Source organism: Ambystoma mexicanum, chromosome 1q (assembly GCF_040938575.1).
Source record: "Ambystoma mexicanum isolate Mex_15411 chromosome 1q, UKY_AmexF1_1, whole genome shotgun sequence".
Classification (NCBI taxonomy): domain Eukaryota; kingdom Metazoa; phylum Chordata; class Amphibia; order Caudata; family Ambystomatidae; genus Ambystoma; species Ambystoma mexicanum.
The window spans coordinates 61,143,629-61,167,441 of record NC_090922.1 but is presented as its reverse complement, the minus strand read 5'-3'; the positions used below and the strand labels follow the sequence as shown (position 1 = coordinate 61,167,441).

At 44.5% G+C, this 23,813-nt stretch overlaps 1 protein-coding gene across 4 annotated transcripts in view; it reads left to right on the top strand.

The window, feature by feature from the left end:
* Positions 1 to 23,813, top strand: part of WWP2 (WW domain containing E3 ubiquitin protein ligase 2) — a 1,426,252-nt gene that overhangs the window by 212,047 nt on the left and 1,190,392 nt on the right. For all 4 annotated transcript variants that reach the window (XM_069635514.1, XM_069635513.1, XM_069635516.1 and 1 more), the window contains exon 2: positions 15,807 to 15,889. In XM_069635514.1, coding sequence (XP_069491615.1) covers positions 15,820 to 15,889 — 70 coding nt within the window. In that variant the 5' untranslated portion in view covers positions 15,807 to 15,819. The remainder of the gene's footprint in view (positions 1 to 15,806; positions 15,890 to 23,813) is intronic.

Below are 23,813 nucleotides of genomic sequence, written 5' to 3'. Positions count from 1 at the left end.
TTATGGTGCTACTGATTAACTAAGGAAGTATTCTTTGATTATGTGAAGCTTGTTTTGTATCTTACTATTATAAGAGTAAGAGAAATAACTTTGTTGAACGACAGGAGTGTTGGAATTTTCTGTTATCAAGTTGGAGTTACAAAGAACTCTGTTGGAGCATTGTTGCAAACCAGGATTTTCTTGTTTCTTTTTGGAACTGTGGAGCATAAGCATGCTTGAATCTGGAGGAGGGGAATTCACCCAGATCAATAGGAGAGACTGTTGTTATAATTTGAACTTAAAACTATATTATTGTGTTGCCTTTGAACTCCCATGCATTACCTTGTTGAGTTACTGTATGTATAAGTGTGAGGGACAGATATCCTTTGTTAGAGTGATTCCTTTAGTTTATTTTAGGCAGTGAAATCCTCTTCAAGGTAGGGATAGTGAGGCGTTTATGCAACCATTGTAATTAACAAAAGGCTCACCCTCCCTATCTATCTCTCTCTCTCTCTCTCTCTCTCTATTCATATTCCACGTGCATGGACACTGGGCGTAGTTTAGTCTTTTTTTTCTCTACTTATACTATCTTGGCTACTATAAGTGGGGGATGCATATGTGGGATTAGTACACCCTGCTGCTGCTTTTAGTGCTCATAATGGGTATAATCCCTGTGCTTCTAAAAACTAATCGCTGCTCTGGGGTGGAGTAGGAGAAGCCATGGGTGCTGTAGCCTATTCCTTCACAGGTGGCTCCTCTACCTCCTCACCATACATTTTTCATAGTTCCAGAATGGCTAGTCTATTTTGTAACTGTTTTCCCTTCTACGCGCATGCAAATAGGTAAATAGGTGCACATGTGTTGCAGTACTGCCTTCTTGTGGCCAGGGCATAAATGTTTTGCCTGCCGTGCCCCAAACCACCTGTGTGTGGTATTTAAGGATTTTGTCCTTGTACCGGGGTAATGCTTTGCACAGGTGAATGATGGGAGTATCCCTCATAATGATACCTCACATTGTAACTTACCAATCTTTATTTCAATTCTCACTCACCCTCTTGTATTTATATTTATTATATTATTGTATTTATTTGTATATATATTATTTTGTATTTGTAAAACCACTTTTACAAAGCCTGAATTATCTCAGAACATAAGCCTGGTGCCAGCAATCACTACACAAATAAATACACTATTGCCGTCTTTCCAACTCCTGTTGAGGTATTAGTCTCTTGTATTATTGCCTTGTGACTAGGTTTACCATGCAATCTTTCCTGACCCTTCTCAGAAGCTATCACTTTATCATTTATCTCTTCATTTCATCACAATCCCTTCCCCCAGTTTTTCCAGTCCAATGCCATACTTGCATCCGTGGATCTGCTGAAGGTCTTTGGTGTCAGGTCTCCCCTATCAGCCTCATGACCCTTCACGCCGCACAGGGCGGCCTATGATGACCGGACAGGACTCTTTCCAAAATGGGGCTCCTCTCGACCTCTGTGTTATGTGCAATCCCGTTCTCCACAGGTTGCATCTGCAGTCTTCAGGGACGCAGATGGGATCCCTCGACACTCCGATACCTAGCAAACCATCACCTCTGCTACCATCTTTAAAGACGGCCCAGGAACAGAGGGTATGAGTCAGCCAAAACCAGACTAAATAATGGAAGTAGACGGAGTGCAAGTCAAAGCCCAGCTTCATTGGCATCCAAAATGAAGCAGGGACAGTATGCAAGCATCAAAATCTTGGAGCTCTCGATTAATTCAATACACACAATGGATTAAATACTCAAAAGTCATCATTGCTGACATCACAACATAATCTCTCGCTACGATACCTACGGGGACCAGGGATTTGTTATGAGGATTGGCTACATAAAGACTCTATAAGTTTAAAACATTTCATTGGTTTATGACAATCTAATGGCTCCACCTGGGTCCATCTCTAAATTGCTAAAAAATATTAAATACATAATCTCCACACCCCATTATTGGTTGGCATATAATTTGCTGGCGACCTAACACAGGACATTCTAATTTTGTTGTCCTTCTGCTAACCAAACTTGAACGATTGAGAGGTCGTCAAGACATGAGTCAGACAGGGGGAGAGACGTCTACATACTGCTTTCCATTCATTTAAAAGAGGTACCATCCCTTATTCCTAGGCCATGAGCCTTGGTGATTTATTTGTACTTGGCCATGTACAATGCTTCATGCCTGGGTGTATGTGTAGGCAGTATAGCAAGTGTCCTATGTGTGCTTTTTTCTAATGAAAAGTATGATGAATCAGTGATGATTCCTCCCAGAAACATGGTCTGGGACCCTTCTCATGTGGCTAGGGAAAGGCAGATGCTTCCTGATCATGGCCCTGTGGGTGGAGTACTGCGAGAGGATCAACTGGGGGATGTGGGAGGGCCAGACCAGGAAGGCTGGAAACCACCTCCCCAGTTTAACTTCCCCCGTAATCCCACACTTTTGATGGCTGTTTGCCAAACTGCAGAAGTTAAAAGAAACAACTTTGTTGAAGGGGACTACAAGTCCCATAATCCCATGAGTACTGGAACGAGGAAGAGGGCTGAAGAGACATGCAGCCGCCTAACAGCCCACACCTGAAGGAATCTGGGAGGCATACAAGGCCCCATCAGGTGCAGGAAATTGGAAGGAGCTGGAACGCGAGCTGTAGCAGTAGTAGCAGAGAGAAGAAAGCACAAGGCTGACAAAACAAGCAGAAGTGGGAGAACAAGAGGGACGCCGGAACGTGGAGACGGCAGATTTCACCTGCTTGTTCTGAGAGTGTGCTGTTCCCGCAAACTCTGAGGTGCAGAGGCTGTGCAGCGGAAAGCGTTCAGTGGAGCTGTCTTTCCCCATGTAAGCCTGATTGCCGTGTTTGCTATGCAGAGAAGTTGTTGGAGATGGGGGCAAGGAGCAGTTGTGAAGCAGTGGGTCTCGAGAGCGAGAGGGGCTCCACACAGGGCTGGACTGGAAACCAAAAGAGGCCATGGAAATAATTTTCAAAGTGGCCCCATGTTACACATCTTCAGCAAGCCCTAACCTTTTCCTATGGGAAAATTGGAAATACCACACAAAAGAGGCCTAGGGTGCAGATGCCTTCTGGGAAATCTCCAGAGTTCCCTATAGGCCTTTCAACCCCTGGCTCCATAAACGTGTGGCCCGACCAGAGACACCTTCAGAGAGGAAGGGTGTGGATCCCTAAGAAGCCAGCAGCAGTAGAAGTTGTGAAAGCAGTCGGCCCGCAGAGCAAATGTTAAAAAAGTCAGTGAGTGAAGCCTGTCATGCTAATACCTTGCGGGAGCATTGTCGGCAACAGTATCCAGTTCCCTATTCACTTGTGTGTGGTTTAAAGTGAGCTGAAGTTGTTTGTTGAAGTTGCAGTACATGAAAAATTGAAAAAGTAGCATTCGCGTATATTGGGAAAGTCCTTTAACTCGTGTGAAAAGCAAAAGCTGCTTAAACCGTTGTTAAACCCTAAAGAGACTAACTATCTGAAGGTGAGGTTGTGTGTAACTAATTAAGAGTGAACGTTACGAAGACCATTACCGTATACCTAATCTTGTTAAAACAATTGTTGAAACGTTTAACTACATCAAGGAGTGGTCGCACATGCCTAATTGTGAATCCCAAAGGAAGACTGAGCTCGATTGTTTGCTTTCACATGGTAATACAATTCAATACAAACCTTCAACCTTTGAAAACGACATTAAGTGGTCGCGTGACCTAATTGTGATTCACAAAGAAAGGCTGAATTCTATTCTTTAGTTTAACATGGCAGACTTTTCATAGAAAATAAGTTTAACTGTTTAAAAGTGTATCTACTATTGAAGAGGAGAGCAATCATTGTGAAAGCCAAGAGTCTCCTCATATTAAGAGTGAAACCAGCCTTTCTCAGGGTCAAAGAGCAATCAAACTGTTACTGTGAATCTAATAACAGTACAACTGGCCTAAGATACAAGTGTGCAAGCATTAACTGAAGCTAAGAGAGTGGCACTGAGGCTTCTGGGTAATAGCTGGCAGAAAGGTGAAGGTAAAGTTGGGGAAGGGAAACTGGCTGCTTGTAAAGATTATTTCACATTTTGACATAACCTGTATTGCCAGGGACTGTGGAATACAGAGAGAAGCGATTCTTAAAGGCAAAGCCAGGTTATTAGTGTGGCAGATAGACATGAAAGGCAAAGAGGCTGCCGATTTTGAAGAGAGATATTCAAAGGAAGAGTGCCAAACCTACTTGAAGGTGTTAAAGTACTTTAAAGTGTGTCTTGTCGAAGCCTTTCTAGAAGTACAAATCACTGAAGCTGTGGTAGTAGTCCAAAACACTGAAGTTGTGGTGGTATATCTAGTTGTCAGTAGATGCGACATCTATTAGCCTAAACAAGGTGAAATGCTGTGAGATAAAGGTGATTGTTCTCATGGTGAATTAAGTAGAAGTGAAGTTGTTGAAGTGGAAGCAGCAGCACAGAGAAATCATCCTGACAAATATACCATTGTGAATTCTAAACCCGTAAATGAAGAAATACTTAACTGTTAACCAAGAACTCGGTTTCCCTGACAGTTGTAGATGTTGCATTTCTTTTGAACTGTGGCAAATCTTCTTGAAGAGATGACAAGGCATCGTGGCTGGGATTACTATTGGTGCTATTTGTTGGAAGTGGAAAGTGGATATTTCACCAAGGAGAAAATATTTGCTCTCATTGGAACGTTGGTTAACAAACTTTCACTTTGAAACATCAAGAACTGATTCCAGACATTTCTTTCTTTGGTTGAACATTAGCAGGATTGACCTTGAATCCTGGGGAAGGGAATTTGCTCAGAACATGAATTTTGTTCATGTTATGCTGTATTCCTTTTGTGTGTATTTTTTGCTTAGTGTGAGGGCCAGATATCCTGTGTTAGTGTTTTCCCTTAGCTTTGGTTAGACGGGGAAATCCTCAGCAGAGTAAGGATAGTGAGTAAGGATAGTGAGGCATTCTTACTAGGATATACGTGATTTTTTCAAAATTATTTTACCTAATGGAGAAGTGACTGCATTTATTTAACCTAAAAACAAAACCTTTTACATTTGCTACTTTTTTTCGAATATACCCCGCAGCCATTCTTACCCCTCACTACTCTTAACATATACCTTTACCCCACACCCCACTATTATGCACTATACATATACCACATTACCGACCATTTATGGTCAAATTCAGTCACTTCTCTGAAATTGTATTCTGTGAAATCTACGGCAGGGTTTTTACGATAGAATGAAATGGCATGTTTTGATAAATCATCAAACAGTTGTCCGCCTCGCATTACTGACCCCTCACAATAGTGTGTGTTCAGCAATTATGGGTCACATGGGATGGGACCATGGTTGGATTTATTTGACCCTGCATTCATTAGGATTCTAGCAAAATTTCATGTGAGTGTCATGGTTTCTTTTACCACTGGGGACACTATTGAGTTAATCTACGTGGAATTTTCTTGGCTTATTGTTTGTGTGCACCTGACTAACAATGGTTGGTTGTGCTCCTCTCAACTTTAATTAATCTGGGAGTATACTTCTGTGTCCAGGAATTCCTATCTCAAGCCTTTCTCTGCAATGTAATGACCCTCCCTTGTTTAGCGGTAACCTTGGCTCTGGTTGCCGGCTACTGCCTGAGCTCTGCACGGATTTGTATTCCTGTGATTTCAGCATCTTGAGTTCTCGTGTAGCCTTGAGACCTTTCATTTAAATAGAAGCATGCTACGGCTTCCATTTTGGAAAGGATGGCTGCCCATTATTGTTACATTTCTTGTTAGTGAGCTATGTTTGCTTGTTGTTCATGTTGAATTCAGCTCATCCATTGCTTATGTTAGTATTTTTCATGTCTTATAGATGCTATATTAATATTCTTCATGTATGAATGCATATATTACCTAGTGTTCATGTTCTTCATGTTGAGTGCACATTTGCTTGGGGTCGGGTGGTCTCGACCGGCAATTTTACAAAAAAAAACAGAACTGCAGTAATTTCAAAATTTGACATTTTCACGTGTATCCCATTTGCTTCATGTCTAATGCATGTAAATGTATTGTCACAACGTTAGTTTGGTTACTCTTGCCATCTTCAGCTTAGAGCGTGTCCATTTCCTGCTGTACCTGCCTGGGATAAGGGCGATACGGTTGTCTTAGTGAGTAACGTTTCTCACTTGTGCGTGTTGGGTTGGGGCAGGGACGTCATTTGGTGGTTGCCAGGGGTCCCAGCTGAGACTCCTGAGGTATCCCTTGCTACCCCTGTGGTCTCCCTTGCTACCCCTTAAAATTTTTAAGATGTAAGCTCCTTGACTGTGGCCAGTGCCATGTGGCTCTTTGTTTCTGGAGTGACTGGCTTTGTTGTTCAGACCACTTTTTAAAAAATGGGGGTACCAAAGTGTAACACTTTGAGCAGTAACCCTAAATAAGAAAGAATAGGAATAACAAATAATTTGCCTTTCTGGCATTCTATACAATAATTGCTAAACTCATTGAAGGTTTATTTCAGACACACTGCAGGGGGCGAGTCACTGATTTAATCTGTTCTTAACTCAACTCAGCCTTATATCCTTCTGAGGTCGATAAATGAGTACCAACACAGGTTGGGTGATATTGTATGTATATTTGTTCTATATTAAGCGCTTAAGTATACGTGCTATATAATAACATCATTATCATTTGACCTTGGACATCTGCTTGCATTCACAGTAATTTGATAATATGAGCCTATACACACACTGATCTTAACGATACATATGGTGATCCATTCTTGTATGAAATGTACATCACATTATAGTGATATCGTAACCATATTATTTTGTAGTGTACTTAGGAACAATGCTAGGTGATGCCACTTCCTGTTTTATCAAGGGGTGAAAGGTTGTGTTCCATTGCTTCCTGTGATGTCACTTCTGGGTGGGGTCACATGACATCACTTCCTGTACCACTGGCATTTTGGTGAAATGACGTACCAGGGCTGGGGGAGGAGCAGAAGCTGTGGATGACATATTCATCTGCCTCTCAACAGTGTTTTCACTCCCTCAGTCAGTAAGTTTGGGGATTTTCCGCAGTGTGTTCTATGAACTCTGCAGATGGATCGGCTGCTCTGCCAAGAGCATCTCCCTCCCTTTTAGGCCCCATCTGTGGCTGTCTGTGGCTGTTTGTGGACTATAATGCTATCTTAACATGCTGCGTGCCATGATGCTGCATCCTTCCCGCAGTCCAGCCTATGTATGGCCACCACCCTTGAACAGGGTTCCTGTGTCCACGCTGTGGCAATTCAACCTATCTTCATTCATCCCTATCCTCCCGTTTCCTGTGAATATATGTGATCAACGCACCGCCCATAATGTTGATTATTACTCCCATTATGGCGCAGCACAGTGATCACATAGATCACTGTGCCCTGCATCCCCATAACCGCCCCCTCACCCCTATCCACTTACCTTTTTGGTGGCACATCGTGAAGTGTGCCGCTGTCTCTCCTCCAAACCTTCAGCATCAGTTCTCGCCCACTAACGTGGGTCTCAACTGGCGTCACAAGGTCCTTTTTTCAGTATTTAAAAAAATATGTGTTTTTCTTTATTGTCCCACACTACCATCTAATGGAAGCTGGGGACACCCCCGCAATCCAGGCCCCACTACACCAACAGAGGGGAGCGCGTTACCCCCAGCAACTGCCGCTCCAATTAGTCAGTGTAGTGGGGTTTGGCATTTTATTACTGCGCAAAGGCGCAGTAAGGAAGAGGTCGCAATTTTTGGGGTGACATTTTAGTATTATTCCTTTTCTGCTACACTACTCTGCCTCTATCCCCGTTTTCTCATGTCCTCTCTAATTCCCTCTCTCTGCTATTCCAAGAGAGCCCGACAATTTTCCCTTCGTCTATGTAATTTTGACATTCTCATTCCTATGCCCCTCGGTCCCCCATCACAACATTTTCTCTATTCTACCCAGTAACTATTGGGCTGATAATTTTTTTTGTATTGTACTGTTTATGGTTTACAATTAAAACCTTTCACTAATTTCCGGTAGAAAAATACAAATAAATAAATAAGACTTCAGAACACATATATCCAATACAGTACAGTTGTCCAAGAAATATAAGAAAAAGCAATCTAGCCCATTTTCAAGTCCAACCTTAAGAGGCTTGATTTGGCAAACATTCCAGCAAAGCAAATATTTAGTGTATGGAAAGGTATCTGGGCCAGTGACAAATACATTCGCTCCCCCTGCAACAGAATGATCCACCACTGTTCAGCCCCAATCGACGGCTGCTCATTGACAAAGTTTCCCAACCACTTAGTCCTGATTTCCACAATTGCTGAACAAAACAGCACCAGATGTTTCAGTGTCTCCCTGCAATTCTGTTGCATTCAAAGTCTGCAATTGAAACCTGTTGATCGGCTCGTTGGCCTGACTCACAGAATCTCTCTCATGGGGAATAGGTTAAGTCTGAATCACAGTAATTGCCTTTGATAGTGTGGATTTGGGAATTTTTTTAGATACTTTGGAGCGAGTTTATGTAACGACTTTCCGGCCATGTTTTCCTGTAGCCTTTAAGTTGGGTTCTTTCCTCCTGTGTCTTTATCCAGTCTTGCTCAAACATTTGGCGCTTTACTTTCATGGGGTTAGTTAGAAGAGAGTCTTCGGAGGATTCCAGGCTCTTCAAAATACCTAAACATATTATCCTCCATTCAACAAGTGTAGCCTCCTTTCCTTCTTGCAATGCAGCATGCACTATTTTGAAGCCCAATAAAGGAGCTGGTGAAACACATTTTCGGTACAGACTCGAAGACTTCCAGACAACTGGGGCGTAAAGGGATGTTAAACCTAATTCCATTCTTATTGCCTGGATGCGTGTTCCTTTCGGGAGGCCGAGGACTTTTTTCCCAAAAAATCCCTCCAGTAAGGGCCATACCGTCGCCAGAAGGGAAAAGAACGCTTCAGCTCCGTAGATAAGGATGGAGACCACCTTCATACAACAGAACGTCAGAATGGGAGATATTGAACATTTGCAGAACTTTTTTAACAGAATCCTTGACTGTGAGGATAGGTTCGCCACTTTGCTTCGTAGGATGGCCAACTTGGGAGCATCGATGGGTTTACACACATCCCTAGGTATGTAATCAAACTCATTTTAAGGACTTTCTCTCCATTTAAGTCCCACCAATTTTTTTCGTTCCCCTTTTATGGGATTGATTCGATTATCAAGACTCTTGACTTTTTTGCGTTTATTTTCAAACCGTTGTCCTTCACATAAGTTGATGGCGCATTCAGTTGGCGCTATAGCCCAATAGGTGTTTGGTCCACCAGGACCAGATCGTCCGCATAGAGCAATCTGTCCAGTGGTTCACGGGGAAGCACCTTGCAGTGCCTAGGGCCTGGTGCACGTCTGATAAAAAGAGGTTAAACTGTGCAGGTGCCAACGCGCAACTTTGCTTTAAGCCCTTCAAAGTCGCTGTTGGTTCAGACAGGGTGCCACTGTTGTCTGACTCTCAAAGATGTTCCCATGCAGAGATCTTTAACGGCATCCAATGAGTCACCTGGGCATTTCCATTGCTCTAGTTTTGTCCATAGCTTTGTTCTGTCCACAGTGTCAAAGGCCTGGGCCAGATCTATGAAGGCTAGGTAGATTTTTATGTTGGTTTTCTTTTTTTCTTGTACCCGGCCCTTGAGAATGTTTACCAAGAAAACATTTAGGGCAGTGCCCACACCTTTCACAAATCCGGCCTGTCTGATATCATCGATCTTAGCAGTGGCACTCCACTTTTTAAGCTCGCGCAAAATTAGGGATGCAAAGATCTTACCAGCTATGTCAAGTAGCGCTATCAGCCTATAATATGCAGGCAGCGTTCAGTCCCCCTTTTTAAAAATGGGGACTATTATTGCATTCTTCCATGTCAAAGGGACCTTCTTCACCTTTTTGATGTGATTAAACAAAGACCAAAGAAAGGGGATCCACAACTCAGGGTTTTCTTTGAGTGTCACGGTCGACATCCCATCGGGTCCCAGTGCCCTCGAGTTACTAGCCTTACGAATCGGGCCTAAGATATCTTCTCTACTAGTCTCAAAGGTCCACCCGGTGCAACTCCAATTTGTAGATGTTTGAGAGGGATATTCCAGGTCTTGCAGCAAAGACTTAAAGTGTTAACTCCAGACGCTTGATGACACAGCGTTTATAAGGAGGACTTCCTGGGGTGCATTACTTCCATTTATTGCCTGCCAGATTTCACTTGTATTTTTTGTGACAATGTTCTTTAACATTTTTTCCGAATCATGGTGTAATATCCCGTACTTGTGTGCCTTGAGCCAATTGTGGTACTCTTGTTTTAATTTCTTGCCCCTTGCAACTGCAGTTGTACAATTCTCCTTTTTGGCATTTAGAGTCTTTTTCTTAATGACCAGCAGTTTGTCGTTTGTGTGTTTTGGACAGAAAGAGGTCCTTTCGTAGTTTTTCCTTTGTTCTACAAAGTCAAGCAGGAGAGTGGGATAGTCCAAACAATTGTCCACCAAATCTGGCTCAGTTTCCTTGTGTATTGAGTCTATCGATCAAGCTCTCGATTCTCCCTAGATTGAGAAATAACAGATTTCTCCCAAGGCGTACTTGCAGTCTCGCTGAGTAAGTTTCCTTCAATCATGCATTAAGGCGGGAGAATGAAAATGTTAAGATGTTGTGATCACTTTGTAAGGATTCTATTATCTCCAGATCTTTCACATATTTCTGCATATTATTGGAGACAAAGATGTAATCTAGAATTTTGCCTCAAGTGGCATTTCTCCAGTTGATATTTGGTGGATAATCACATTTTGTGGTCCCATTGAGGATGTCAATGTTTCTAAGGAGCAAGTTTTGTCTCTATATCAAACCTCTAGACTCTGAATCAGTTGCCCCTAAATTATCAAAATTGACAAGTTCCTTATTTGAGCCAAAGCAATGGCTGTTAAATTCCCCACAGATTATTATATAGGGGTCGGACCAACTTTCTCTCACTCTGTCAATGAAGTCTAAAACTGTCACAGGCAAACTGGTAGCCTCAAGTGATGCTGTCTTCCAATAAAGGTTACGCATCCTTTTAGGTTTGATAGAGTCTGGTCCACCAATCTCAATTGTAAGGACCTGAATGTATGGATTAGGGTTCTCCTCTGTTAATACATGCCAGTTCTCCGACAGTTTGAGAGCTGTTAAAAGGCCTGACATGGCCCGTCCCTTTGCACCCTTTATGGCTGGATTAAGGTGAACCGAGTAGCCAGGTAAGAGCGGTGCACTTCTGAGCCAAGTTTCTTGCATACAAATCAGGTCAAAGTTTTCTCGGCCCAAAGACATCTGAGAGAACAGATGGATAAAGCCTTGTGTGTTCCAGCTGCCTATTAAGTGATTCTTCCCATAAATTGTTCCTGGCTGTTATGATCTTTTAGTATCTAATACTAGAGCCTCAGCCAACCAACTCCCGTTTTGATTATCCGTTTGTGGTGCATTAACGGTTTCCACTTTGGCCGCCCACAAGGCTTCCGCTGGAATCATCACTGTGAAGGTTACTGATAACTTTTCCGTACCGACGCTCTGATCATTCTTCAAGATTGTTGTGCCTTGCAGTTTGTACTGCCTATCACCTTTTACCAACATTGGGTCTTCTTTCATCTGCGCCCGACGTTTGGGCCCCTCTTCTCTGACTTCTTTCTTCTTTCCTTCGTACTTCTGAACTAGTTAGCTCTCTGAGGTCGAAGCCCATCCTCAAAAGCTGTGGAGCTTCGTTCAACAGTAGCTTTTTGATGAGTTCAGATGGAAGGTGAAGTATACCCGTATCCAAACGGCCTTCTTCAGGGAAGTCAATGATTTTTACGTCATTAGTTGTTATGGACTTTAATGATGATAAATGGTGTAACAATCTGAGCACATTAGCTCGATTCATTATTAGGCCATCTTTGATTTGTAGAATCCGCTCAAGGAGTAATATAGGGTCTTCAGGGCCAACCTCATTTAGCTTGCCACTATGGATTTTCAAGCCAGAAGACTGACTTTTGCTAAATATTGCAGATTTTCTCAGATGTTTTACTTGATGCTGTTGGGTTGTTCTCTCTTCCATAGTCATAATTTTGTGAGGGTAGTCCCTTTCCTTATCGCCTGAATCTTTTACCTGTGATTTACGGGTGATAACAGTTATACTACTCACTCTAGCTGGTGGCTTCTGTTTGTGTACAGGGTTTGATTTATTGCCATTGTAGGATCTGAAGTCTAATTTCTCAGTTTCTGAAAATATTTCAACATCACGCACCTCACACTCAGTTGACTGGTCACTTATAGCCATTCCTTCAATGTCTTGGGCACAATTTTCTTTTTAAAACCAGCATTTGAGGTAGTTGGTCCTCGCCTCTCGTTTGGTTTCCACTAACATTTGTATGAGGTTTTCTGCCTCTGTTAATCTCTAGCTCCGTCAGACCCTCGTCCACTACCAACTCCGACGTAGAGGTCTTCGCGGTACGAGAACCTCGAGTGTTTCCAACAGGTGCCGGACGAGTCTCACTGGAACCCTCCAGACGTTCTTCCTCCTGTTCTGGAGTAATAGTAAAAGAATTTTCGTCCTCCACCTGCACCTCCGCAGGTATGTCCCTTTCGCACTATGTTGCAGTTTCATCATTCAACAGACTGTAAATTGACAGGTTCATTAAGTCCGTTGATTCTGTGCTATGTGCTGGGGACGAAAGTCTTGTGCTATGCCACTTGTATCTAGATCTTCCTGCTCATTTTCCCCTGATCCATCATAATGTTGAAGAAGAATTATTTCTTGTTCAGGTGTACGCCCAAGTTGTTTATCCACCATCCCTGGTTCATTGTTTCTCAAGGGTGGAGGATCCATTTTTGCAGGGCCCTTCGTCATGTTTATTTCCAGGGTGTTGTAGCCACCCATACTCGCGGCCAAGTCAAAGCTCTGTCTCAAAGTCATGATTCCTGGTTCTTTCAGAGTCCTGGTGTGTACTGGCCTGAAGTATAGATCTTTCCATGCGTTGTTTATCTTTTTCCTCAATTATAGGATCTAGAATGCTGTGGAGGATTTTTGTGATTTGCATTGCACTTGACTCCAAATTATTCTGCAACGGTGTCACAAAACCTTCCACAAATGACTTTTGAATGCTGGATAGCCACGACTGTAGTAATGTCCTTTGTTTGATCATTCAGAGTTTCGTGAAGTTTCATAAACGTGCTAAGGTAAGGGATGAAGTAGCTATCATATTGCTATCAATTCCTTGGTTACTTGGTTACTTCCACTCATCGTATTCTTCCCAACTCCATTTAGAGGCCCAATTCCATCTGGTTACATCGATGTTGATTTATTTTTAGACTCCCAGCTTTATCTCCCTCAGTTACATCCAGGCAATCCGTATCAAAAGTTGAAGACCGACAAGGTATTTTAGTCGAAAGCTTGCTGTGGGCATACTGTGATTGAGTTGAGTGCTCCTGTATAGGTGGATCAAACAGCAGGCGACTTAAGTTCTGCATAAGTCCTGCATTGAGCCGAGCGTAAATGGAAAGAAAACCTTCTCCTCCAAATCTCTCCAGTCTTTGCACTCATCCTATGACTCCTCGCACCCACTGGCAAAAAATACCAACTACTCCAATCTCATCCTTTCATACTATCCTTATCCTCGTCGACTTTATCACCTTCTTAATCAAATCCTTTCTTTTGTAATAAAATACAAATAATAAATACATAATTTTATTAACCGACAGCCCGGCAAGCAATGTTGTAAAATCGCATCTTTGCAATCTAAGGATGTTACATTGTTATGGCCTCAGTAGACAGAGATGTTGTGAGATTGCAAAGAGGGACTTTTAGTCTCCCTTGACAATGGAGCATTAGAGGGTTTACCTACCCCGGCTGGTATATTTCTGGATGACTTTGAAGAAATGGAGGGTTATTGAACAACCTTGGGAATGCAGTAGCGTGCCTTGATGGGGATGGTGAGCCTGCAAGATTCCACTCCTTCCATCCCCTTTGGGAGGCACATCCGGTAGTGGCCAGACCAGCACAGTCCCTTGCCGCACTCACTCCACACATACCATGATGGAGAGTTCCTCCAACCCACCACAGTATGTGTAGCAAATATGCATGCCTCAAAATGTGAAGTGTGCTTCCTCTTTTACTGGGGTTATGGTTAGAAGTGTGGGATCCATGGGAGATAGCATTATTTGGATAAGTAATTGTAATTTTACACTAAATCACAGTAAAGTTAGCTTCTGAATGGCTGGTACACATCATGCTCAATCTACAGGTTCATGAAGGAAGACTTTGTAAAAGCATGGCCTTCTGGACATATGAAAGGAAATGCATACAAAAAGTCTGACGGGGCAGAGAAGGTCTTTGCCATTTCCTTGCTCAAAGCTGAAAAACCTCTTGATTCGTTTGGCGGGAAATTTGTTCCAGTTTCTGGAGGCTGTGACGTTGTGCTCATATTTGTGGGTTTAGTAGAACTTCCTTAAAATGACCCCTTGGCTAGTATCTGAACTGGGCATCCAGCCCCTGAAATAGTGATGCTCTAGTGACTCTGTGTTTGGAACGCCTCAGTGTTTATTCTGGCAGCCATGTTCAGATATTTTGATAGGTTATTAGTCCAGTTGTTTAGGAGTCAAGGCAGGTGCCGGGTCTCCTTGCAGGCTCTGAGGAGGGGAGGACCGGTCACCTTGGATTTGGAGGGCGACTACTCTGCGTCGCAATATAATTTGTGGAGTGAAGGTTTGATACTTAGTAGGATAGAGGAATTCCAAGGGAGTGATGGCTGGAGTTCCCTCTGAAGTCAAATGATGAGATGACATGCTGGTTAAATCGTAATGGAGGCAGGGATAAAGTTTGACACCTCTACAATGCAATGTATATGGACCATTTAGTACACAAATTGAGATCCATAGACCGATGTGAGGGCGACCTGCAGAAAGGATTCACAGACAAGGAAATTGAACGGGGATGTCACCTTTGAGAATATTGTCTCATAAATCCTGTTTTAAGCAAATACAGTTCCAATACTCTGCTAAGGGCATATAGTCCACCAGTGATAAAGCATAGAATTGACCATAGTCAGTCAAGTGCCCATGTATCAGAATGACTGAGGGAACCGTTTACCACTTGTTTTGGGAATGCCCACGTGCAGCGTCTTCTTGGTCTGCAATGATAGCTAAGTTAGAAGGGTTAACTGGGAGGACGAATATAGGGTCCCCAAATGTCTGTTTATTGGGATTGATACTGGTTACAATCAACATTTGCTTATCTGGGATGTCTCCTCGACAAGAAGCTGATTACAACAAAATGGTTTTTGCCTGGAGACCCATGTATTTTGGCCTGGTCCTCGACTATGGTTAGCTGAGCATCTGCTGAGCACAAAGCCTTGTTGCAGTCGGTAGGCGGAGTGTACGGAGATGGTAATGCAACAATGGAATGGCATAAGATACTCATCAGTTTGCTTTTTACCTCTGACACCCACCATGACACCTGAAATCAATTAACCACTGTGCGTGTTTGATTCTCCAACTGTACTCACTAACATCTAAAAAGGCTGATTTTTTACGGCAGATAGTTTGATGGTTTAGTTTACAGTTACTAAGTCCAGTTAAATATTTTGCCTATGCTTTACTATTAGACAGTAGAGCATAGTGCTTGCAGAATGATCAATGGGATGCTTGTAAAGTAATGGTTAAATAGGCATTTATTTTGAAATAATTACTATTGAAATTCTGCTCACATGTACCCTTTGTTGTGGAATTGTAAGTTTTATTATATACTAAAATCCAGCAAAGATGTATGACTAATCATTTTTTTTCCCCATTTCCCTAGTGGTGGTGATGTCATGGCATCACTCGGCTCCAGCAAGTCCGAGACAAGTGCAACATCAAAGAAATCCCAACGTACAGCAAACTGTAAGTGAGGGAATCATGATCTGTCCCTTGATGTGGTAACAGTGGGTGAAGAACAGTCTGATCTCTAGTATTGATTTGTGCTCCATCGGTACGAGACGATCAAACCCTGTTATATATAGTACAGCATTCATAAGCCCCACCCTATATTGTATAACCAACTCTTGAGTCAATAAGGGATAAACACACCCAATTAAATGGATTGCAGGTTGTTGTATCAGCATGTCCACGCTGCCAAAGCTGAAACAAAACCTGTGATGCAGCAGACAACCTTACAGCTTTTAGGTACAGGATGCATATACCCTTTGACATATTACACAGCTCCCTTCTGTGTCAGTACAGAGTAAAGAGATTCCCTCATAGAGCATATATCTTGACATTGTTGAAGTAGACTATTTTCAGAACCTATGCTATACAGTACAGGTCTGTCCTGTGTCTGTCCACGATGCTAAGGAAGACATAAAAAACGCAACCCGTTTCTGTGCCCTCAAAGAATCTCTGCTCTTCCAAAGAGCACACAAGATAGCAAATGTCAGTATAGCTTCCATTTCTTTTGTTTTCTATGTTATGTTTTTTTGTCGATCTGACGCGTCATGTATAGTCTGCTATGTTATGCCATTTATTGTCATGCCATGCTATTTTACTTGGCATGCTATGTAATTTATGTATCACCTCACTGCAACAAGTGGCCGGAGGAAGGCAAAATGTTCCACTGATTGGCTATAAGTAAACGAGGTGTATGATAAGAGCTTATACAAATATATACTTTATTAAAGCTTCACAAAAAGCCACAATATTTTTAAAAAACATCAAGGCTATACATTTAGTCTTATGTGCTCATAAAATACATATCACAAAAAAGACCAATAAATGTCGAACACCCCACCCAGTCACAATGTGCTAAAGCATAAAATAAAATAAGATGACACCAAAAGGGAGGGGTTGCACGGGTGCGGAGAGTATACTACCACTAAGGTATGTGCTATTGCAAACAACCTCAACAGTATATGTAACACCAAATGTTATACTGATCTAAAAACAACCAAACGTGTTTCTGTTTTTCTTATTGAGAACATTCTTCATGGGTAGAACCATATTTAACATCATCAATGATATCGCTTCTTGGGACTAGATGGAGTCCGTGGTATTTTCAAGAGCCGTAATCTGTAAATAAAGTGGAACTTTTATCTGTGGACATGATGCCTTCCTGTACCTATGGATCTGATTTTGTCCTCCAAATGTGAGTTTCCAAAGCTTTGCAAGATTCTTTAGCTTGGGCTCATGACCTTACAGATGTAACTACATTTTGGAATTGAGGCCCCAGCTCTTCATTATGATATGCTTCTTTTAAGGCCTGACACCTGCTAACCTCTGTGTCAAGGTTCTCAGCAGGCCTCCCTGTCTAGCCTATCTCTCTACTGTGGCTTTTCTGGTGTTATGTGTTTTCTGGCTCAACCATCACCTTCTCTCTGTTTTTACCCTTCTGCCAACACAGGCTCTCACTTGCTAATACTTCACGATCACACTAATCTGACTCTGGAATGCCAGCCTAAAACCTATATGATTGAGTCTGCTGCCTCCTTTTATATTATAGAGATGTTGCCAGAGTGTTTGGAACACTAAGGGATTGGATTTGTGGGTCTGCGTCCTGTGGCGAGTCCTTAGACCTCCTTTTTTCTCCCATAGGGGAGGACCCTTCCCATGGGGCCAGAGTGGTGCATCCACAGTCCAATAATCCCCTAGGGGTGGGGCACGGCGGGAGGATCACGTGGGTGGGAACCGCAAGGTTGTGGAAGCAAGAAGCAAAGAGAAGGCAGTCCGGCGCGTTGAGATGGGGACATTCCACCGCAAGTAGGGTCCAGCCTGGAGCGACCGCTCTAGGAAGGCGAAATGAGAAGTTCTTGTGTCCCCAGTAGCTAGCAAGCGTCCATACTACAGGCAAACGCCAGTTTCCCCTGCAGAGCTGGCGCAGACCGTAGGGAAGCACTGACCAGCGAGAAAGCAGTTTGATAGCCTGGAAGCACACCAAGAGCAGCACCAAGGAAAACGGTACATGGTGCGAGGGGAAGTGCAGGGGGCCCAAAAGAAGGCACAGAAGGAGCTGAAAAGAAGCCAGGGGAAGGAAGTCCCTGGGGTTTGTGGACATTGTAGAAAGTCAAGGTAAGGGAGATATTTTCTTGCCACTTTGAAGAAGTTGAAAAGAAGCCAGGGGAATGGAGCCATGCCGCCTGATATTTGTGGACACTGTAGAAAGGCAAAAGAAGGAAGGCATTGTCTTGGCACTTTGAAGAAGTTGTGAAGAAGCCAGGGGAAGGGAGTCATTCCGCCTGGTGTTTGTGAACACTATAAAATGGCCAGGAGAAGGGAGACTTCTCTTTGTCATTCGTAAGTTTATTTTTGCACCAGTTATTGAACCTTATGTTTACGAACTGGAGAGGAACCTTTGAAGCACACTTCCAGAAGAAGATCCCCATTCACTTTAGTATGAATTACTAGTGTAAGAGTTAGAAATAGGTTTGGCATGACGGTGGACTTTTCTTTCTTTGGACATCGTGACAGACCCCTTAGTTATTCTTTTGAGGCAGGGAAACTCTTCTTATTATTAGGGATAGGCAGGCATTTCCCAACCCTCATTTCTTTAATAAAAGTCTGTAGCAATCAAACAATGCCACCATTGTGTCGATCTCTTACTCCTACACCCTTACAGTCCCTATTAATTTTGTTTCTCAGGCTTGGTCATTGCGTAATAATTCCACCTCCTCCCTATATGGAGCAGATTTTCTACTTTTCTGTCACTTAATCTCAGGCGCGATTTTCTACTTTTCTATCACTTTATCTCTGGCGCTGCTTGTAATTCAATGATCTGGATTGGCTTCTGCTCTGGATCCCCACTGTCCGAGATTATAAATACCTTGTTTATCAAGTTAGGGTCAGGCAGGAATCTAATGGTGGCTCCTGGAGCTGGTGTTCATGGGTAATTGGAATCTGCATGTTCCCTGTGACTTTCGTAATTGCCAAAGGATTTAGGTTTGGCTGCCATTTGCCATTCCATGCCTTAGCTTCCCATCCAATGAGCTCTTTTCTCTCAGCCTTACTCCTACTATGGAATCACAACTGGGCTCTGCAGCTTTCGGGAAATTGTTTCATTGTCACAAACTATTCTACTCTCCCCTGAAATGAATTATCTTGAGGTTTCTGCCTTACACCAGCAGTTGGACACACTGAACATGACTCTAAAAGACATTGGTGCTCAATAAGGGTATTACCACCCCGGCTGCTGGTAAGTCAGGCGACGGTAACTGTGTTGTTCCCCATTCCCATAGAGCCCCATAGGACTCTGAGAGTGGGGACCACTGAAACACCAGCACCATTCAGAACAGTGCCGGTGTTTCAGTGACAGTATGCGGGCGGGTGCCGGTTTGCGCCCCCCCCCGGGGCAGACCTGACGGGCGGAACGGCAACCCGCCCGCAGACTCGTAGTTTAGCAGTCCGGAAAAAAACGCCGGTAAGCTTTGTTCTGGACTGGCAAACTCGGAATGAGGGCCATTATCAACTGAGACTTAGCAAGCACACCTCGCTTGTGAAATATGGGGGTTCTTCCATGCTGTCTGGCGCTGATGAGAAAAAAATGAGAAATGGGGAAGAGTAACAAACACTTGAGGAAGAATAAATGAACTATTAAGCAACATAAATTGGTGGGTTTATAGGAAGAGAGGGACATCGCTCGGAGGAAGCGGATATGTGAGATTCTGAATAGAGAGATGAATGAGGATGGTGGTGTGGCTATGGATTTATGTGCACTGGTCGACAGCAGTTAGATTGGGGATGATGCACCTAGTGTGTGAGAAACATTATTAGCGGCATACCACAAAAAAGGTTGCACGCTGCAAGGAATTCAAGTCTTTGCTGGGTGACGTATGGCTTAGTGTAGCTAGCTCTACCTCTACAGTCTGTTGAAGCGTGTTGACGGCACATATTTGGTTATTCCTGCCCAGGAGCATATTATGACAGAACTCTTAAATGATTGTGAGGGAGTGATGTCCCAGTAAAACGGGAAAAAGGTCTCGACTCTTGACACACAAACACCAGAGTGCTTAATAATGTGCAGCCTGGTTTGATGAGCTGTGCATTGCAGCTTTATTGAGTGTATGTGGAAGTGCCAGAATAGGCACTTTAATGTATGCTTGAACCCATGTGTATGAAGAAACATTGGTTGTTGTTGTGATGAAGTTAAGCTTTTTTATCTGGAGATACTGAGTTATGTGTAATAGTTGTATGTTGTAATGTACTTGTGTTTTTTAAAATCAATTTTTAACTAGCGGTACCACCCAGCGTTGCACGGGTCGCTAGCTGACATGCACGTGGGGTCTGCTATTGCCTTGTGTATGTTTTATTGTGTCATAACTTTCGAGGGGATTGGGTCCTCTGACGTATTCCATATCTATGACAGTAATCACCACAGCTGTGCTGCTTCGGGAAATCTTTCTGCGTCCTGTGTCGATGACATCGATGCGCCGTCCTCGAGGACCACCTCCGACGGCCGACGTCACCGGATGCTATAGGTAGGACACACGAAGCCCGTAGCCTCAGTTCTGTTTTTTCCTCGAGCGTGTTCGCTTCGGAGATCTCGCCACGCCTCGACTCTTTTGAGCGTCTGTTCTTTCGGTTCTTCGAACTTGTTCGTTTTGTGAAGTATTATCGGGATGTCTTCCTCTTCTTCCACCCCGCGTCCGGGCTTAAAGAAGTGTGGGGACTGCGGGTCCAAGATGTCGGTGACGGACTCGCACAACGCCTGCCTCTGGTGCCTCGGGGAGGCCCACGACACGGATGATTGTGTCGACTGCCAGACACTTACGTTCAAGGCCTTGCGGGAACGTAAGAAGAAGCTGTCGGTCGGTAAGGTGTCCAAGCCCCGGAAGGCGAGGTCCACTGGGCTTTCAACGGACGATTCGAGGGGCGACTCTCCACATCTTAGTCATAAGTCTAAGGGGTCTCGGTCCTGGAGTGGGTCCCGCCACTCCTCTGCCTCTTCGAGGCACTCCCGGAAGCGCCGTCATCGGTCGCCTTGCCCGTCCTCATCCGAGGACTCCACCGTCGGCGGTTTCTTATCCCACCAAGCGTTCCTCTCCAGAGGAATGGGCTTCCTTCGGGAAGAAAATGTTGGCGATTCTTGAATCGCAGGGCTCCGGTCTGTCCGCGCCTCCGAGAGGGGTCGGCTGTGCCCGTACTAGAGACACCGCTCGTACGCCTTTGGGCTTGGGTGGTCGGCACGATTCGCGGGAGAGGTCCCGCTCGGACAAGGGGAATCGTTCTAGTCATGCCCATTCCAGGTCCCGGTCCTCGACGCCCTCGAGACCGCGTGAACCTGTGAAGTCTTCGAAGAAGACATCGACGCCTGTGGCGCCGAGGTAGTCGACGGACTCTCTCGAGGCCCCGCCTCCGAGGAAGTCGTCGACGTCATCGACACCTAGGTGGTCGAGAGACGGGCTCGGGCTCTGGCCTTGAGGCCTGTGTCGAAGCCGTCTATGCTGTCGGCGCCACGCTCGACGTCGACGCCGATTCCGTCGACGACCTTGACGCCTTTCGAGGCTGTGGTGTCAGAGGTACCCCGTAGCACGGGGGAACCCCCTAGAAAGGCTCTTGCCAAGGAAAAACATGTCTTTCTCCCTTATTCAGTACCCAATTTCCAGCCTATGGATTATATTTCCGAGGTGGAAGAGGGTTCTGAAGATGGGTTGGTTCCTGACACAGTACCAGATGAGATTTTTTCTGGTCATAGCCAGATTGAGGACCTGCGTCAGTCACTGCATGACGCCACTGGTCTGAACACTTCTCCGGAGGAGGAGTTCTGTAGGCCTGAGCCTGGCACCCATGCCGAGTCATCGTACCAGCGCCTTATGTCGAGGGTCACGGACTACTTGGGGTGGTCGGCGCCCCCAGTTGATTTTGTGCAGGATGAACTGACGGATATCCTCGACCAAGGTCCACCCACTGACCCGGTACTGCCATTCCATATGGCTCTGCAAAGAAGGGTGGCAGCGGCTTGGACTGCAGTCCGGCAGTGGGCAAGTCTTTGCAGTGTGTTAGGCAGAAACCTGTGCAGTTCCCTTAGGGACCACTGCAAAAGATTTAGGACTACAGGTGGTTGCCAGTAAACCCAGTTGTTAGCAGTCTGTACCACCCAGATTTACCTGGTAGCTGTGGCTGAGCAGTCAGACTTCTCTCAAGATGAGTTAGGCAGTATATAGAGTATACACAATAGGTACAGAGATACAGTAGCACAAGCAAACACTAACCAGAGCTTTGGTGTAAATGTAAATCATTATTTATTTAAAGACACACTTGTAAATTACACTAGCACAAAAAGAGGTAAGTAAATTCAACACACAATCACTATTATATATATACAACAATAATTACTTATTCAACAAGTCTTAGTGAGAAACGCCACTTATTTTCAGACAGAGGTCAGCGCTTAACCTAAGATGGCACTCTAATAAGTTATAGAAAAAGGGAGGGAAAAGGCAGAGTTATGAAAGCACACAATTTCAATACTTTTCAAGGAACCACAGTGAGGTAGTTTAGGCAAAGTCTACTGGAGAGCAAGGAAGTTCAAATGCCAGGCCCACTCTTAGGGAGAGCAAGCGAAATGTGTCCAGGATCACACAGTGGGGTTATGCCCAAAGAGTCTTTGTAGATAGTTCACAAAAGATTGAGATCAATTCAGGAAAAGTTAGTTAATGGGCCCCAGGCTAACCCAGGTTAGAAAGTCGAGGATTTACTGTCACCCCGAACGATCTGTTGCAAGGGAAGCCAGGCAGGACACAGTACCTGAAATAGGAAGAACGCTCCAGCGGGGGCAGTTGTTCCTGGCAGCGGGTGCAAGTCGGTGTTTCGTCCAGAGGAAGAGGAGGTCTCGACGTGGAGGAAAGATGAAGGTCGTTCCACTGCCAGGGAAGAAACCAGCCGCAGAGTTTTCCGGTTACAAGGTACTACCCTTTTCTTCGCGGTAGTGGTAAACCGTGGTATTCCGGTTGCCGGGGTGCTTGGCACAGGCAAGGCGGCCATGAGATGGTCCAGGAAGGCGAAAAGACGGGCAAACTGGTTATCCCCACCAGTCAAAGGAAGAAGACTCTCCGGGCTGGAGATCTCCTCTGTCGTCGGGAAAAGTGGTGAGTCGGTTCAGCAGGGCTCCACCGGTGGTGTCGTCGTTGCAGGTCGGCTCGGCTTCTCCCTCCTCAGATTCTTTAGGTCCTGCGGCGACTTCTGAAGTTCCAGTCCCCATGCAGAAAACCCCCATTTATCAGTCCTAGCTGTCACTCAAACATGCTAAGTGGTGAGCCGGGCGGCTCACCACTGGGCCAATCACACCAGAGTGCGACTTGAGTTGCCAAGGCAACTCAGTCCAGGGTGCCTAAACCCCCTGCCACACCCCCTGTGGTACCCAGACAGAGTGGCACCACTTTTGGAGGCTTCTGTGGAGAAGCCTGCCAAAAAGTGGAACAAAGGGCTCGACTTGGGTTGGAGTCACAGAAGCGAACACAAACGCCATTTTGGAACCGAGTTTCGGCAAAAAATGCCAACCCGTGAATTTATATTAATTTAATAAACCGGCGGTATGTTCGAGGCTATATTAAAAAAGTGGTAGCCTCGAACTATGGGAAAATCCCATAGGAATATATTCGCGGTCGAATATAAAAAGTAGTATCCACTGCCACCAGCCAAAACTCGGTCGGGGGGGACTGGACAGTGCCCCCTCGAACAACAGACCCCGGGGCAATCGAATTGCCCCGACCAGTACATCCACAATATGATGGTTTGCACTGGTTCTGTTCACAATTTAAGACTAGTAAAGCCAATGGTGACTTTACATGCCCTGGGAGACAGTAGTCCGTCCCAGGGTATGGAGTCTATGTTTTGGGGGTCA